The sequence below is a fragment of the Dermatophagoides pteronyssinus genome, unplaced genomic scaffold (genome assembly GCF_027571235.1).
Source record: "Dermatophagoides pteronyssinus isolate colony J.1.1.1.1 unplaced genomic scaffold, Derpt_VIB-CSIC_2022.12 sq0074, whole genome shotgun sequence".
NCBI lineage: Eukaryota > Metazoa > Arthropoda > Arachnida > Sarcoptiformes > Pyroglyphidae > Dermatophagoides > Dermatophagoides pteronyssinus.
The window spans coordinates 36,196-54,276 of record NW_027461589.1 but is presented as its reverse complement, the minus strand read 5'-3'; the positions used below and the strand labels follow the sequence as shown (position 1 = coordinate 54,276).

The 18,081-nt window shown below is 28.3% G+C and overlaps 5 protein-coding genes across 6 annotated transcripts; 3 read left to right on the top strand and 2 right to left on the bottom strand.

The window, feature by feature from the left end:
- The first annotated feature begins 643 nt into the window (after positions 1-643).
- Positions 644-6,395, top strand: LOC142646153 (uncharacterized). 2 transcript variants are annotated; one of them, XM_075824352.1, is made up of 3 exons: positions 645-1,123; positions 1,799-2,884; positions 3,080-6,395. In XM_075824352.1, exons 2-3 carry the CDS (start codon positions 2,801-2,803, stop codon positions 5,645-5,647), a joined length of 2,652 nt encoding a protein of 883 aa, XP_075680467.1. In that variant the 5' UTR covers positions 645-1,123; positions 1,799-2,800; the 3' UTR covers positions 5,648-6,395. The 2 variants fall into 2 exon arrangements, with proteins under 2 accessions (XP_075680468.1, XP_075680467.1); XM_075824353.1 differs by lacking the exon at positions 1,799-2,884 and having other exon boundaries at positions 644-1,123.
- Positions 6,396-6,494: 99 nt separating this feature from the next.
- LOC113797503 (U3 small nucleolar ribonucleoprotein IMP4) lies at positions 6,495-7,866 on the top strand. The gene is made up of 4 exons (XM_027347895.2): positions 6,495-6,653; positions 6,755-6,863; positions 6,950-7,143; positions 7,231-7,866. The coding sequence occupies exons 1-4, from the start codon at positions 6,651-6,653 to the stop codon at positions 7,834-7,836; spliced, it is 912 nt and encodes a 303-aa protein (XP_027203696.2). The 5' UTR covers positions 6,495-6,650; the 3' UTR covers positions 7,837-7,866.
- Positions 7,867-7,873: 7 nt separating this feature from the next.
- Positions 7,874-13,407, bottom strand: Upf2 (UPF2 regulator of nonsense mediated mRNA decay). Its single transcript, XM_075824348.1, has 5 exons — positions 13,098-13,407; positions 10,922-13,009; positions 10,635-10,850; positions 9,991-10,563; positions 7,874-9,913 (listed from the first exon to the last, which is right to left on the bottom strand). Exons 2-5 carry the CDS (start codon positions 12,794-12,796, stop codon positions 8,357-8,359), a joined length of 4,221 nt encoding a protein of 1,406 aa, XP_075680463.1. The 5' UTR covers positions 12,797-13,009; positions 13,098-13,407; the 3' UTR covers positions 7,874-8,356.
- Positions 13,408-13,565: 158 nt separating this feature from the next.
- Not11 (CCR4-NOT transcription complex subunit 11) lies at positions 13,566-16,744 on the top strand. The gene is made up of 6 exons (XM_075824354.1): positions 13,566-14,012; positions 14,066-14,357; positions 14,440-15,099; positions 15,171-15,532; positions 15,602-15,773; positions 15,842-16,744. Exons 1-6 carry the CDS (start codon positions 13,975-13,977, stop codon positions 16,742-16,744), a joined length of 2,427 nt encoding a protein of 808 aa, XP_075680469.1. The 5' UTR covers positions 13,566-13,974.
- Prp38 (pre-mRNA processing factor 38) lies at positions 16,732-18,064 on the bottom strand. The gene is made up of 3 exons (XM_027347891.2): positions 17,924-18,064; positions 17,558-17,839; positions 16,732-17,463 (listed from the first exon to the last, which is right to left on the bottom strand). The coding sequence occupies exons 1-3, from the start codon at positions 18,051-18,053 to the stop codon at positions 16,844-16,846; spliced, it is 1,032 nt and encodes a 343-aa protein (XP_027203692.2). The 5' UTR covers positions 18,054-18,064; the 3' UTR covers positions 16,732-16,843.
- Positions 18,065-18,081: the final 17 nt, after the last annotated feature.

Sequence of the window (18,081 nt, the reverse complement as noted above, 5' to 3'; positions counted from 1 at the left end):
TTTGTTCCAAAATAAAGATGTGTTAAATATCTAATTCGTTGTTGTTGTTGTTGTTGTTGTTGATTATGTAATTTATGAATGGTTAATTAGTTTTTCCTCTCTCTCTCTCTCTCTCTCTTGGATCGATCCAAAAACATTCATATTTTCCGTTTTATGTTTGTTTGTTTGTGGTCAGTCTTTTCGTCGTTAATTATTTTCGTTTAATTAATTATTCAAGTTTGGATAATTTGATTTTTTTTCGTTTTTGAAAATAATGTTCAACAATGAAATCCATCATCATCATCATCATCATCATGATAATGATAATCAAAATGACCCCAGAAAACAGAAAATTGATTTACGGGAAATATTTCCAGAAAAAAAAGTTATGGAAAATTTCCCGTAAAAAACAACATCTATGTAATTATTGGATCATCATCATCATCTGTCATATCAGGTGTCAATTGGGTTGTAAAATGATAATAAAAACAAAATTTCAACAAAAGCAAAAATTTCAATCTATTTCAACAGTGGATGTTATTAGCATCAAACATCGTGTCAATCATCATCATCATCAATTGATGATAATGATGACAACAACAACAAAAAAAACATCTTTTTTGTTGTTGTTGTTGAAACTCGTGAATCATATTTTTTTTTCTTTCGTTCGCTTCTTGTATTCAAATTTGTTGTTTTTTTTTGTATTTTATTTTTTGTTTATTCTCATACCGGAACTATTTTGTTTTTTTTGTTGTTGTAAAAAATATTCAAAAAAAAAAAAAATCCAATTGAAATCAATTCAATTCGCACAAGGTCTATGAGAAAATTTTCCATAAAAAAAACAACAAAATTTCCGGTAATTTTCCCGGAAATTCATAAACAACATCTACCTATTTTTATCCATTCATCAAATATCCACGGCCATTCATAACAAACAGTACCGAACAGAAACGTTCGAATCAAAAAAACGTTCGAATCAAAAACGTTCGAATCAACAAACGTTCGAATCAATCGGGTTTTATCGGAAAATAAAAAAACTACCGATATTTTTTTCTACTTTTACTTTTACCTTTTTGATCATTCTCATCCTCATTATCATCATTATCCAATGATGTCCACCACCATGTCTACCAACAAAAAAACAGTAAGTAATGTCTATTTGTGTTTTTTTTTTCACTTGTTTTTGTTTGTTTGTTTGTTTGTTTCGATCATCCAATCATCATCATTATTATCTGATTGGATGTTCGTGAATGAAATCGAATGAAATGAAAGATACAAACCAACAAACCAACAACAAACGAACAACAAATTCAAAATGAATGAAATGACAAATGAATGAAAGAACAAAACAAAAAAGACCAAACAGCAATTTCAACAACAAAAAAAAAATTTTCTCTTTCTAAAAAAATTTCTCTTTTTTTTTCGGGAAAATTTCTCTCTCTCTTGCCTGGAAAATTGCTTCAATCAAATATAAGAATGATTATCATTTCTCAAACCGGGTATTTTTTTTCTTCTTCTCCCCTTTTGCTTATCTTTTTTCCTTCATTATTTTCTCTGTGTGTGTGTTGTGTGTGAGATTTTGAAATTTATGTTTTTTGTTTGTTTGATTATGATGATGGTATCCATTCATTCATTCATTCATTTTTTTCGATCCAATCGAAGAAATTTTTTCTTCTTTCTTGTGAAATTTTTTTTTTGAAAAAACATTTTGAAATGAACACATGATCATCTTTAACCCTTTCCATCCATTTAAAAAAAACATTGAAAAATATTCATTCAAGAATCATTTAACATTTCATTTGTTTTGATTCAATTTCAGATTGTTCCGGTTCGTTTCTTTTGATTTTTTTCTAGGTTTCTCTCTCTCTTGATTATTCTTTTTTCTTCATTTCCATAATCGATGGTCAACATAATCATTAACAACAACCAAAACAACAACAAAAAACGTCAATTCTACACAACACTGTAATCATCATCAATCAGTTTGTTTTTTTGTTTTGTTTTTCTCCCCTCCTCCCCATTGAAAACAAAAATCATCTCAAACGTCAAACATCAAATCAAGTGTTCTTTTTTTTCAATCATTTGGGTGTCGACTTTTGATAATTTTCCATCAAAAAACGACAACCACCACGAAAACATTGTGTTTTTTCCCCCCGATCGTTTGTTCTGACACTTCGTTTAGATGGAAAAAAAACTTTCCAAAAATTAAGTTAACAACCGAATAATCAATTATTCGGTGGACGATATGAATATGATGGTCATGTTATCATCACCTGTATCATCTTTGATCAATCAATCAATCAAATCAAGAAAATATCGATAACAGTAGCATTTGATGATGATGATGGTAACATCGTTACACAAAACATTGTTGAATTCCAAGTGCAAAAATTGACCATTGTTGTTTGTTGTTTGACCATCATCATTACATCATCAACATAATCGTGATTTAAGCTTTTTCTTCTTTCCTACGTCATCCGAAAACAATTAATCAAATCAATCCAATAAATTATAATCCATCGATCATCAGACTCGAAAAAACAAACAAAACAAAACAAAACATCGAAACATTTTCTCATCGGGTTTTACTTGTTGACTTCTGACAGTTTCTGAATGTTGATGTTGAACTAAACTTTTTTTTGAAGCAAAAATCAAAAAAATTAAATTTTCAAAATTAATTTTTTTCCCTGCACGCTGTTTCAGGTGTTAGAAAGTTTGTGTGTTTGCAAAAGCAAAAATCATCTCAGGTGTGTGTGTGTGTTTGCACATCGTTGTTAGTTTTTTAAAATTTGAAAATCATTTTGATTCACATCATCATCGAATGATGATGAAATCATCGAAAACAACAACAACAATGATTTTCGGACGAAAAATCAATAATAACCGATTTCTATTCTCGATACAGGTAAAATTTGATTTTTGAATTTTTTTAAAATTTTTTAAATAAAATCAATGATGACATCATTTTCTTTTCTTTCTTTTATTCACCTGATTGATTGATTGATCATAATCATAATTTGAAACTATTTTTGGGATTACGTCCTTTGTGTGCGTGTCGTGTCGTTTCGGTGTTTGTCGTGCCGGTATCACTTATTATTAGCCATATTTGATTATGATGATACTTATGTTAAGATCAAATCAATCATCATGTATTAATATGACAAGTATTGTTGTTAAAATAGCCACAAATGAAAGTAGAAATAGTAATGATTTATTATCATCATCATTACCATCATTAATCAATGATAATAATAAAAGTGAACAACAGCACCAACACCATCACCATCAGCGACAACAATCAACAAATCAATCATCAATCAAACGATTTGATTATTATGGCAATGATTATTATGATAATGATGATGATGATCAATCAATTGAATATTTGGATCGAAATAGAAAAAATTTAAATTGGAATCAAAATAGCCTTTTCGATGATGATGGTGATAATGGTGATGATTTTAGTGAATATTTTGATAATTCAAATAATATACCGCAAGCATCGGAAAATCATTTTAAACAACAATCATTTTATCAATCATCATCATCAACAACAACAGATAATTTTCAAACAAATTTAAATAATGGTCAAAATGGTAATGGTAATTTTCAACAACAACAACAAAATTATCAACAAAATGGTCAACGACAGTTCAATAATCAAGGATCGATGAATTATAATAATAATCAAGGACCATTACAACAACAACAACAAAATAATCTGAATCATCAAGGTGGAGGATGGCAGCAGCAACAAAGTCAGAATTTTCAACAAAGTTCACCGCAACAACATCCGAATCAGAATCAAAATTTTAATCAAAATCAAGATCAAGGAGGTGGATGGCAACCATTACTACCAAATCCTAATTTTAATCAACAAAATCAAGCGAATGATAATAATAATGGTGGTGAATTACAAATTGTAAATCATAAAAAAACAATACAAGCTGCTGTTATAACACATCGTCCAGTACAATTTATCCGTGTTCCACCAACAAAACAACAACAAAATCATCCACCAAGAATATTTAATCTAACACAAAAAGATCATGGTCCAATTGTATTGAATGTTAATGATATTTTTAAAACACCACCGAAAACACCGCCAATTTCGGAAGAACAATTTTTCGGCCCATTACCACAAATCAATGTTGAGCAAAAAAATCCACCAAATCAACAACAACAGCTGCAACAAAATTTTAATCAACAACAACAAGGTGGACAACAAAATCAATGGCAACCGATTCAGCCACCGCAACAACAACAAAATTATAATCAACAAGGTGGTGGTGGTGCTAATCATCATTATCAACAACAGGTTCCACAGCAACAGAATTTCAACAATAACAACAATAGACCGATGCAACAGAATCAACAAAATTTCAACAATAATAATAATTATAATAATAATAATCAAGGTTCATCGCAACAGAATCAGAATTATAATCAACAACAGCAACATAATAATCAGAATTATCAACAACAGAATCAGAATCAGAATTTTAATCCACAACAAAATAACAATCAGAATTATAATCAACAACAGCAACAGAATAATCAGAATTACAATCAGCAACAACAACAGAATAATCAGAATTACAATCAGCAACAGCAACAGAATAATCAGAATTACAATCAGCAACAACAACAGAATAATCAGAATTACAATCAGCAACAACAACAGAATAATCAGAATTATAATCAACAACATCAGAATCAGAATTTCAATCAACAACAGAATTATAATCAAAATCAACAGAATCAGAATCAAAATTACAATCAAAATCAACAGAATCAGAATCAGAATTACAATCAAAATCAACAAAATCATAATCAGAATTTTAATCAAAATCATCAACAGAATCAGAATCAAAATTACAATCAACAAAGACAACCGAATTCAAATTCAAATTATAATAATCAAAATTATGTTGAACAACAACAACAACATTCAGATCAATTTTATGGATCATCAAATCATAATGATCATCAAGAAACATTTAATGATGAACAACAATTTATACCGGAACAACCAATATATAATGATCCACCAATATCACCACCAATGCAGCATCCTATTATGCCAATGCCAATGCAGCAACCCCAGCAATTTTATTCATCACCACCACATCAACCATATTTTAATGAATTTAATGGTGGAATACCACCGCAAATACCAATACAACCGATGCCAATTCCAATGGCTGTACCTGCTGTACCTATGGTTCCTATTGTTCAACCACAACAGCAGAATTTCGTTAATAATAATTATAATCAACAACAACAGCAACAACAACCACAGAAACAACAACAACAACAACAAAAACCTGCTACAAAATCGAAAAATAATAACAAAAAGAATAAATCATTTTTATCGAATACAAAGAATAAAAAATTCCGTCGTCCATTATCATTATCATCATCGAATAGATTTCGTTCACCAATGATGAATTTACGTAATCGTTTTAATCGTTTTCATCAACAAAATCATCGTTATCCAATGAAAGGATTACATAGTGTTAATCAATTACGTTTAGTATCACCATCACCACCGGCATCATCGTCTGGACGTCATAAAAAGAAACAACCAACAACGATTAAAAAATTGAGTAAACGATTGAAAAATTTAATGCATCATCAACGACGTCGTCCATCACTTGTTGGTTAAAATAGTGAAATCGAATGATTCGATTCGATTATTATTTCGGGTATTACTATTTATTTATTCGGACATTCACCAGGAGAAAAGTCTGTTTGGTCATCATCATCATCGATTTTTTCTACTATCGATGTCATCACCATTATCATTATCATTATTCTTCATTTCATTTCATTTCAACATTTGTATAATATTTTCGATCTCCATTTTTTCGATTCATTTGATAATCATAATAATAATAGATTGGTCATCATCATCATCATCAAATGTCATTTATATTTTTCATCATTTTTTTTCCTTATCAACTTTTTTTATTCAAAGATTATCTTTTCATAGTCGTTGTTGTTGTTGTTGATCGTTGCTTATTTTTTTTTGTTGTTATTTTTAATGTGAACAACATTTTCTTCTTTTCTTCATTTGAGATTTTAACATATCGTTTGTTTGTTGGTTTGTAAATTTTTTCTTATTTCGTTTGTTTTGTTGAAATACATTTTTTCGTTGTTGTTGTTTGATTCAAATGTTCAATGTCAAACTTTACAATGTTTTGTACAAATATCACAATGTTTTTGTTCTTTTCTTCAAACGATGTAACTATTTATCTTTTTTTTATCTTTTTCTTTCTGCTGTTTTTGGTGATGTATTTATGTTGGAAATTTTCCTTTTCCATGATGATGATGATTACAAAAACCAAAAATATCATCGATTTAGAACAACAACAACAAACATCGCGCGACATTCGAATTCGAATGTCAATGAAATGAAATGAAAAAAATACAGTATTAGACACTATTCATACATTTATAGGTCGATCATGTTGAAATAGTATTTATGATGCACACACGTGTTTTGCAGTGTTTTTCTTTAAAAAACATTTCTTTACCTTGTTCCAATTTTGGATTTTTTTTATAATTTTTTTGAATTTAAATTTTGTTTTTTTTCCTCCCGATTGATTACCTAATTCATTCATTCATTCATTCATAATTATTTTTTGTCATTGTGGAATAAAAGAAAAATGGTAAACATTTTTGACATTTATTTGATTATTTTTCCTTGTTAATATTTTTTGAAAATGAAAATAATTTTTCTAAATATAAAAAAAAAAAATATACATAACAGATTCAACGACAACAACGATTACGAAGAGAATATTTGATTCGTAAATCTCAAGAAGAACAAAAACGAGCAATTACTGAAAAGAAACAACGTCTTCAACAAGCCCTTCAACGTATGTTATTATTATTGATGATAATTTTGAAATCTTTTTTTTCTGATGAATTTTTTTTTTAATATTCCCCCCCCCGAAAACATTAGAACGAAAAAAGATTCCAACTGACCTAAAAAATGATGCATTATCATTACAAAATACACTTGAATGGGATGATCAAGCATCAGAATTAGTTACATCACATGAAGATGATGAATATCGTTGGGCTGGTATTGAAGATCCAAAAGTAGTTATAACAACATCACGTGATCCAAGTTCAAGATTAAAAATGTTTGCCAAAGTATAAATTGATTCAGTAAATTTTATCCTTGATCTAAAAATCGTTTTTCCCTCTTCTCTCATCTCTTTTATTCATTCAAAAAAATAGGAATTTAAATTAATCATACCAAATTCACAACGAATCAATCGTGGTAATTATCATATGAAACAATTGATTCAAACATGTAAATCGAATAATGTAACCGATTTTATTATCATACATGAAACACGTGGTAATCCGGATGGTTTGGTTATTAGCCATCTACCATTCGGTCCGACTGCATATTTTCAAATTTTGAATACTGTAATGAGACATGATATACCTAATGTTGGTACAATGTCCGAACAATATCCACATTTAATTTTCGATAATTTTAGTGGAAAATTAGGTCTGCGTGTACAGAATATTCTTCGTTATTTATTTCCCGTTCCAAAAGCGGATAGTAAACGTGTAATGACATTTGCAAATCAAAATGATTATATTTCATTTCGTCATCATATTTATAAAATGATTGATGGCCGTATTGAATTGGCCGAAATTGGACCAAGATTTGAATTAAAATTATATGAAATTAAATTAGGTACAATCGATAATGAAATGGCAATCGATACTGAATGGGCATATCGACCATATATGAATACGGCTAAAAAACGACAATTTTTAAGTGAAAAATCTGAACAAAACGATCATAATAATGATTCTGATTCTGATTGAATAAATAAACAAAATTCAAAACAAGCAAAATTCTGTATTTACTTTACTTTATCTTAATTTTTATTTCTTTAATTCAACAAACAAACAAAAAGTGTTCACAAATTTGATTCAACACATTTTTCATTATCATTAAACAAAAAAACAAAAAACAAGGATTGTCACAACACTTGCGTAAGCTTACACACACACACCCATCATATTACCATCAACAAGCAGACACACTGTGATTGATTTATATCGACATTCATTTATCCAGGAAAAATTTTCAGGCCTGCTGCTTGTCCTTGTTTCTTTCTTTTGTTATTTTGTCTTTCGATTTTTCTTCTCGATGGATGGATAATTAGTCTGGCGAAACTTGTTAGTGTAAAAAGAAAAATAATAAACCTGAATGATGTTTTCATCATGGTTCATATCGTGAGAAAAAATTTTTTCTTGAAGTCAACATCAAAACAGAAAAAAAACTTCAATTAAGACACCCAATGACATTATTGAATCTCATTAACAATGTTAATGATGATGATTATTGAAAACGTTTTCGATAATTACCACCACCACCACGATAATGATGAAAATAACCACCACCACCGCCAGGAGATCTTTTCTGTTGATGATGATCACCAGCCGCCATTGATTTAATATTATTCGAATTAACACTTGAAATTGATGATGATGATGAATTTGATGGATTTTGATGATCTTCCATTTCTCTACGTTCATTAAAGCCAAGTATTAATTTTTTTACTTGTTCTTTTTCACGTTTCTTTTCACGTTCACGTTCTAAAAAATTCTGTACTAAATCCGAATCAACAGGTACTTCAATCGATCGTAATATTGGTTTATTTGATTTTTGATTTTTAGTCATAACACGAAAATTGAATTTGGTTTCTTCTGATTCTTTTGATGATTGTTGTCGATTACGATTTGTTGTTGTTGCTGATGGTTCTAATGAAAATAATGATGATGAATTATGATGATGATGATCACCACCACCACCAATAAATTGTTGTTGTTGTTGTTGTCGACCAGAATTGTCACGTTCAATTGGTATAACAATTTCAACATTTATACGTTGTGTTACTTCTTGTGAACGTGATTGTAAATTTTCCATCATTAAACGTTCAAAATCTAATTGAAATTTATCATCTTCTTCACATGGTTGTATTCGTAAACCACCACCATCCTTATTAGATTTATTATTTTGATTTTGATTTTCATCACTATCATCATCATCACCAATATCATCATCATCATCTTCTTCGTCAACATCAACATCTTCATCATCAATATCGTCATCATCATATTCATCCTCATCAATATCTTCTTCATTACTATCTAAATCATCATCATCATTACTATCATTATCAGGATCGATATCCGCATTATTGATAGGATCATCATAATTATCTTTTTGTTCGGCTGATTGTTCAATGATTGGTTGTGATGATGAACAGCCGACGCCACCATTTTTATTATCATTATTAAAGGCACCAATACTACTATGATTATCTTCTTCTTCTTCATCATCATTATCTTCTTGATCATAATCACTATTATAATCAGTAGCAGCGGTGACAATATTACCACCACCACCACCCGAATTATTATTATTATTATCACAATCATTTTGATTATTATTGATGATGATGAAAGGATTAAAATTATCTTCCTTATTATTGCTATTATTATTTTCATGTTTTTTAGGCAGTTGTTGTAATTTGTCACCATCATTATTATTATTATCATCGATAATTTCATTTTCAGAATCTTCTTTGATTGGTTCAAGTTGTCCACCATCTCTATTATTATTATTGATTGTTGTTGTTGCCTGATTTGTTAATACATTTTTTATCGATACATTCTTTAAATTTGGCAATACATTTTTCAAATTTTTTGCTAAATCTTCTAAACTTTGTTCCAATTGTTTACAAGAATCTTCATATGATTCAGCTTTTTTAAATTTTAAACGTAAAAATTGTAAAACATCAGCAAATATTGCATCCAAATAAAATAATGACATCTGATCGATTGTTTCGATTGGTAATGAATTTATATAGGATTTCTTTAGCCAATAATAACGCTTTTATGAAAAGGAAAAAAAAGTAGAAAATAAAAACGTTTTTGATGATAATTTGAAAAACGAAAAAACTTTCTTACCTGAAAAAATAATAGAAAAAAATCCAATTTCTTTTTTGCAACTGGTGATAATAAAAAATGACCACAAATATGTAAAATTTGTGCAACCAAACGAAAACGTATTAAATTGAATGGTGAATCCATTGTACTTTTAGCTAGATCATTATAATCAACACCATATAATAATAATGAATACATTATATTAAATAATAATGTTGAATCAAAAAGATTATAATTAAAACATTCGGCAAAATATTTTATTGTCGCTATACGACGTTGATTATATTCCAATGAATTCATTTGCATACCGATACGAATATTTTCCAATATTGTATCCATTACCATCAATACTGTTTGTGAACGATTTTGTGATAAATTTGATAATAAACTAGCTAACGCTGGTATATTATCATATTTTATATTCCATGCTGATGATAATGTTTTTATAGCAAATGTATTAATATCTTTATCATTCCAATTTAAACGACGTAATTTTTTCAATACATTCGATACATTTTTACGTGTTAATTCTGTATAAATTAAATGTTCAATATATTGATGCATTATTGGTTTGGCCGGTATTATTCTTGAAGACTAAAATGTGTGGGGTTAAAAAGAAATTACACACAAATATTATATGAGGATAAATAAAACCAAAAACTAACCGATTTATCTTCCGATGTAACCGAATAATAAGCATTCTGTATCATTGTTTCATATCTAGTATTAACATACATATGATTTTTCAATCGCATCATTTGTTGTAATAATAAATTTGTCATATGATGTGATTCTGGGCAACGATATAGATAACGGCCACAAACTTCAAATAGATTACAAGTCATTTCAATATGATGATGATGAAAATCTGATAATAGTGTCTGGTATGAATGAATGAATGAAAAAAAATGATAAAGAAATTGAAAAAACAACAATGGAAAAAACAACATACCTTAAGAATTTTAAGTGCTTCAGTCTTGGAAAACAAATTAAATTTAACCAATTCACTAATAAAACGTATAATTTTCACTTTGCTTTCAATATAAACCTGATCTTTTTTATAAAAATTATAACGAAATTGATTTTTCAATCCAACACAAAGTTCATTCGAAACACTTGGCATAATTGGTGTTAATTGAGCAACAAAACGACCATAAAATGGTAATAAATCTAAACGTGTACGTGGTACACGAATCAATACATCAACTAATTTTTTTCGATTATTTTTCGTATTAAATGTTGTAGCAAAATGCAAAGCGGCTTTATCAATCAGATCACAATTAACACAATTCGGAAGACTAGAAAAAAATGTATCCAATTGATCTTTGGTTGCATTAAAATTAAATTTTACCAAACGTGATCGACCATTCATTGTTGTTGTTGTTGTTGTTTTGTTATCATCCAAAACATCCAAATCATCATTTTCATTCAATAATGGTACATCTTTTGGATCTGGTATTGTTGTATCATCACCCGTTAATATTAGATCATCATCATCATTGGTCAGATCAGCTATATCGGTTTCGACTGTTGATGGTTGATCATTTTCAGGCTGGTCACCAACAATTTCTTTTCCAGTTTCAGTCAAATTGTTACTTGCTGCTGTAGCTGTCGTTGTATCATCCTTTAAACTATCCTTATAAAGCATAGCCGGTACTAATGATTTTAGATCGGGTAATTTTTCATAAAATATTCTTGTTTCTTCATCATCCCATATTGTTGGATTATTTTCTTTAAAACGATTTAAATCAAATAAAACAGCTGTTACATTTTCATTTTTCATTAATATTGTATCATTTTCTAATGTTTCAATATCAATATCGGGCATTTGTTCATCTATTAAATCGGCAAATATTATTGTTGATTGATGTAATTTTTCAAATTCCGTTGATTTAGTTTTCCAACGTTCCTGTAATGTTTCCGAAACTTCACCACGTGTTTCTAAATTACGTTTCATATCATTTTTTAAATGAAATAAATATTTACGATCTTTTGATATATGTTGTATTAATGATTGATAATAATCTTTTAATAATGTTCGTACACCTTTTTGTCGTTCGATTGATAAAAAATCACAAACAGGTAAATTTTGTTGAAATTTTTCAGCTAATAAACGTTGACGTCGTGGATAAATCCCTGCAAATTCAACACCATAACTACGACAAAATACAATTAAAATATTTAAATTTTTATGTGATTCTTTATCCGAATTTGTTAGTATGGTAAGTAAATTTCCTAATGCTGGTAATGAATCTTTGGTTGAAAATATACCCGATAAAATTAATTCGGTAAATATTTTAATATCGATACGCATTTTGGATGCATTAAATTGATCGGTTGGTTTTTTTGGTAGATTTTTATTCCATGCATCGAATAAATGTGCGGCAAATTCCGGATAACGATGATGTAAAAATGAACAAATCTGTATGAATAAATTGATTTCAGTTGCTTTGATTTTTGTTTCAACCAATGCTGTTGCTAATTCCGATATGAAACGTGTTAGATTAAGATTTTCTAAATCTTTCATTATTAAATCTTTATTTGTTTCATTCATATTACGTATTTTTTTAACAAATGCTGTATTTTTTTTGATCGATGTATCTAATCGTACGAACAGGTCTTCATCTGGATATTCAATATTTGTTGGATCATTTTCATAACGTTTTTTACGTTTTTCTTGAAATCTTTCGGTTAATTCTCTGATATAATCACGAATCGATTGTTCATCTTTTTCTTGATCATCTTTGTTTTCTTCCATTTTATTATCTTCTTCATTTGGATTTTTTGCCAAATTATCGGCATCATCATTTTCTTCACTGTTTTTCATTGTTATTTGTATCAATCAATCAAACCAAATCACCAAAGATTTCGAATCGAAAAAATTTTGTTTAAAGCGAGCCAGCAATAAAAATTTGTTTTCACTCTCTTGTTTCACCATTCGAACGAATTGAATTTGTTCGAAAAATCAATCAATCAATCAATCGATTTTTTTTTTCTTAAAAATTGTTATTACCAATGACCAATTAGAATTATATCGAATCTTTGCCAAAATTAGAAAAGGGAAAAGAAAATTAGTCATGAAACAAATAGCTTGATAGAATGACAACAACAACAACAAATTCACCAACCTTATCGAAATTCAGCATTTCCGAAGCAAAAAAAATTTCAAGTTTTTTTCTCTTCTTCTTCTTGGTTACTCTCTCTCACTCGACAACGACCAAGACATATACAAAAACAAACAAAAACAAAATTTTTATCAAAACAAATTCGAATGACGTAATCCGAAAGATCCGAAAAATAAGAAAAACGTTTATCAACACGTGAATTGGATGAATGAAATTCTCGTTTTCGCTATTTTCGAAATTGTTAATTGTGGAATGATTGAAAAAAGCAGAAAAACAGAAAAGTAAAGCAAAAAAAACATTAAGTCATCGCGCAAGGAAAAAATCAATACAAAACACACATTAATGGCTGACCAAATGCTTTTTCATAAACAAATGCAAAAATTTATTTTCATACGATGAAAGTTATTCAATAAATTTTTTCAAAATTTTAATCATTAGATGTCGCTATCAGATCAAATATTTACTGTTGTTATTGATGATGTTGATGTTGTTGTTGCTGATGTTGATGATGATGAGGTTGTTCGATGATAATGAGAGAAAATATTATTTGATGAAAAACAACGGTGATAATTTTGTTTTGTTTTGTTTTGTTTTGTTTCGGTTGTTTTCGTTTTCCAATGTTAAATTGAATTTGCAACAGTTTGCATCCGGGACAGAGAATCTATTCAAACGCTGAATTTTTTTTTTGATTCAAAAAATGATAATCGAAACATATTTTCCAATCTGATAAGAGCTTCGACAACGAAAATATTTTCCAATTTGTTTGGCATTCATTATTTTTGGCCAAAATAATAAATGGAATCGAAATTTTTCTTTCATTATTCATCAACAATTGGTTTTTTGTATAAAGAAAAAAATTGCTACCTAAACGACGACGACGATGTCTTTGGTGTTCGAATCATTTCAACAGATTCTTGTGTATGTTTCTATAAGAATTTTTCTTCGAGTTTTTGATTTTTTCCCATTTATAGATTTATAACCGATGAAAATTTACAATCCAAACAATTCAGCTATATTGGCCAGGCATTTCGTTATTTTTTACAACAATTACAATCAGCAACAAATGATAATGGCAATGAAAGTGATGAAGAATATTGTTTTAAATTTGAAATTGGTCGTTTTATTGTACAATTATTATTTCATCATACTGTTTTATTGCCAAAATTTTCACAAAAAATTATTTCATTATATTTATTATATGATATTTATAATTGGCCAAAAAAAATTTATAATCCATTCAATGGTATCATTTATGATATTTTGGTTAGTTTGTTTTTTGGTTGATTGACTGATTCTTTCGAATGTTTATCCATTTCATTTTCTCTTTGTTTTCTCACCCGAACAGAATATATCAACATACAAAAGTAGTGCAATCTACTTTCAATTTATACATGATTTTCAAAAATTTTTTAAAGAAAAATTTCAAAATTTCCAGGATGAAAATTATTTAAAATTTTTTGAAAATTATTTCGATATTATCGATCGGTTTGATCAATTAATGGAACAACAAAATTTTATTGAATCTGGAATTGAACAAAATCTGATTTGTGATTATCATACAAATTCACAATTATTATTAACAAAATTACAGGTATTATCTAAACATATAAAAAAAGTAATACGTGAACATTTTGAAATACGTAATATATTGAAAAATTCGGATTTTGTTAAAATGTATGATTTTATTGAAAGAATATCTAATCAACAACAACCATCAACAATATCGAACCATAATGAAACAATGAAAACCAATAATGGTGATGATTTAACGAATGATAATAATAATACTCATAATAATGATGATAATGGCCATAATCAACTATCACAACAAGATCCATTATTAACATCAACAACAAGATTTATACCGAAATTTTTCCTAGATAATTTTGAAAAACCAGTTGCTGTTGATATTTATACTGTATTTGAATTTCCACAATTATCCACTATTGCCAAGAATTTTTTCATTAGTCTTTTTCTGATTAATGATGATTTGTCCATGCAGGAGGTTTGTTTTGTGTTTGTTTGTTTTTGTTTGTTTACCTTACTCACATTTCTTTCCATTTTTTCTTAATTTAGTTTCTAAAACTAAGTCCAATGGATATTGTAAGCTGTGATTTTTTACCGCAACAGGTTTCAGTAATGAAAAAATTTCGTAGAAAATTTTTTGGTGAAAATTACTCATTTTTACAGCATTCAATTTTTGAAAGCATTTATTTCAAACAACAACAACAACAATTTGTCGAATGTTCATCATCATCAACCAATTTTAGTGGCCAAAATTCTACCTCAACAACAACGATCGCAGAAAATTCATCAATAAAACCGATAACAAAAACAGAATTTCTTTCATACATACGACATATGATCAATCGATCATGTTTATATTATTTTCCATTTTTTCCATCATCAATCAAAAATGAAAATGAACATTTTGATTTGTAAGTTTCTTTATGATGATTTTTCTTTTTTTAATTTACAAAAATTTATATTTTTTCTTTCCTGAATAGCGATGATCCAAAAGAAAAGATAAATAATTTATTAAAATCATTACTTAAATCAAACTATGATATTGATGTGGAATATTTTCTAAATAATAATAATCTAGTCAATTATTATAATCATAATAATAATCATTCAATGAATTCATTGCAATCATCATTTGATAATTCTTTGGTCGAGGTATGTTGTTGTTTGATATTTGAATATATTTAACTTGTGAAATTATCAATTTGCTTCAATGTAAATAGCTTCCATTCAATATTATTGTTGATAATAATCAACGATGGCAACAATTTTCTCTGGTCAATAATAATAATAAAGATGATAATAACGGCGGTGGTAATCATAAAATTGATGAATCAATCATTAATCTGGATCCGAATATTGAAAATAATGGTGACACTAATGATGATAATGATGAAAATATAACAAATTTATTGAAAAAAGCATGTCAACAATCATTAACAATGCCTGAAATAAAATCTGTACAATCAAAATTTAAAACAATAAAATCATCTACATCTACACCTGCATCATTATTGTTATTAAAATCAATTGCAACAGTTGTTGATCCGAAAAGTTTACCTGGCCTAGTGGAAAATAATCCAATTATTGCACATGAATTATTACCAATATTGATTGAACAATCATCATTAAGAAATTCATTACAATCATCATCATCATCAACTGAAGATAATGAAATAATTATTACAATGTCAACAATACGTAATTATCTTGCTGCATTAGTCGATATGGATACATCATTACATTCAATCGAAGTTGTTAATAAATTATCCACACAGCTATTATTACCGGAAGAATTTATATATCGTTATATAACAAATTGTATACGTACATGTGAAAATATTAAAGATCGTTATCAACAGAATCGTTTAGTACGTTTAGTATGTGTATTTTTAACAGCATTAATACGAAAAGATATTATTGATATAAGAAAAATATTTTTTGAAATACAAGCATTTTGTATTGAATTTTCACAGATACGTGATGCATCAACATTATTTCGTCAATTAAAACAATTGGAAACACCACCGAATGATTTATCACCATCATTAACATCAACAACATCGACAACAACAACCACTGAATCATCATCATCATCATCGGCTATCGGTGATTTTCAAATATAATTCATTATTATTATTATCGTTATTGTTTGTTGATATGATTGTGTGAAAATGTATAAATAAAATTTGTACAAAACAAAAAAAAAATATGATTTTTATAATTTATGGTCTTAAAGGTTTTAATCCTAATTTAGCACGTAATGCATTCATTTCGGCAATTTCATCTGTTTCATTTTTTGGTTCTTTAGATTTTTCTGTTTGTTCATTATCTTTTCTTTTATCTTTACGATGATCACGTTGGCGATTGGAGGATTTTTCAGGTGTACGAGATCGACGATGATCATGATGTCTACGTTCACGTGATGATGATCGTTGTCGTCGAGAACGCTGATGATGATGACGATCAACATTGTCATCGTTATAACGTCTATGAGAGCTTGTTGAAGGTGATGATTGATGATGATTTCGTCGCCGACGACGATCATCATCATCGTCATGATGCGAACGATACCTTTCAGGTGTTCGTGATCGTCTTTTTTTACGATTACGATCATCATCATCCGAATCGAGCGATGCGTTTTTATCCGAATCATTTTTGTCATCATCATCATCATTATTGGCATCAAGATCTAAATCCTCTTCAATCAAACTAATACGTTTAGTTAGTTCACCATTTTCTTCATGTACAAAACGTTTAGTTAAACGTGGTAATATAATATCGAATACACGATCTTCACGAAGAAGTAGATCAATAAATTCATCCATATAAACAATATCGAATGCTAAATGAATTTTGTTTTGTTTACAAAAGATTAAAATTGTAATTTTAAATTAAAAAATATGAATAAAGATTATAATTATAAAACAATTACTTACTGCCCATTTTAGTCATACGACGTAATTTTCGATAATCATTATATAATGGTTCAAGATATTTATAAATATCTAATGAATTTCCAATTAAACGTAGATAAAATGCACCTAACGCACGAACATATTTAAAATTTTCTTGCCGTATAAATTCAATGATAATATCTTTTTCAGGCTGTATCTGTAATAATTTTAATGTTAAACATAAAAACGGTGTGGTTTTAATGTTACCACCATATGATCCACCAATATAACGTAATTCAGTTCCTTTATCAACAACAAGTTCAGCTATGAATTGAATGGGAAAGAAAAAATCGTTAATGGGAAAAGCATCTAAACAAACAAACAAACACAAAAAACAAATTAACAAACCTGTTAAACCAAAACATTCTTCTTTCCAATAACGACATTCATAGATCCGAGTACGAATAATTTTTTCAATTAAATATTGTGGATTTGTTCCATGTACGGTTATAGCATCTTTAACAGTTTTATTTGCCATTGATTATTTTGAAAATGAATTTTGTTTT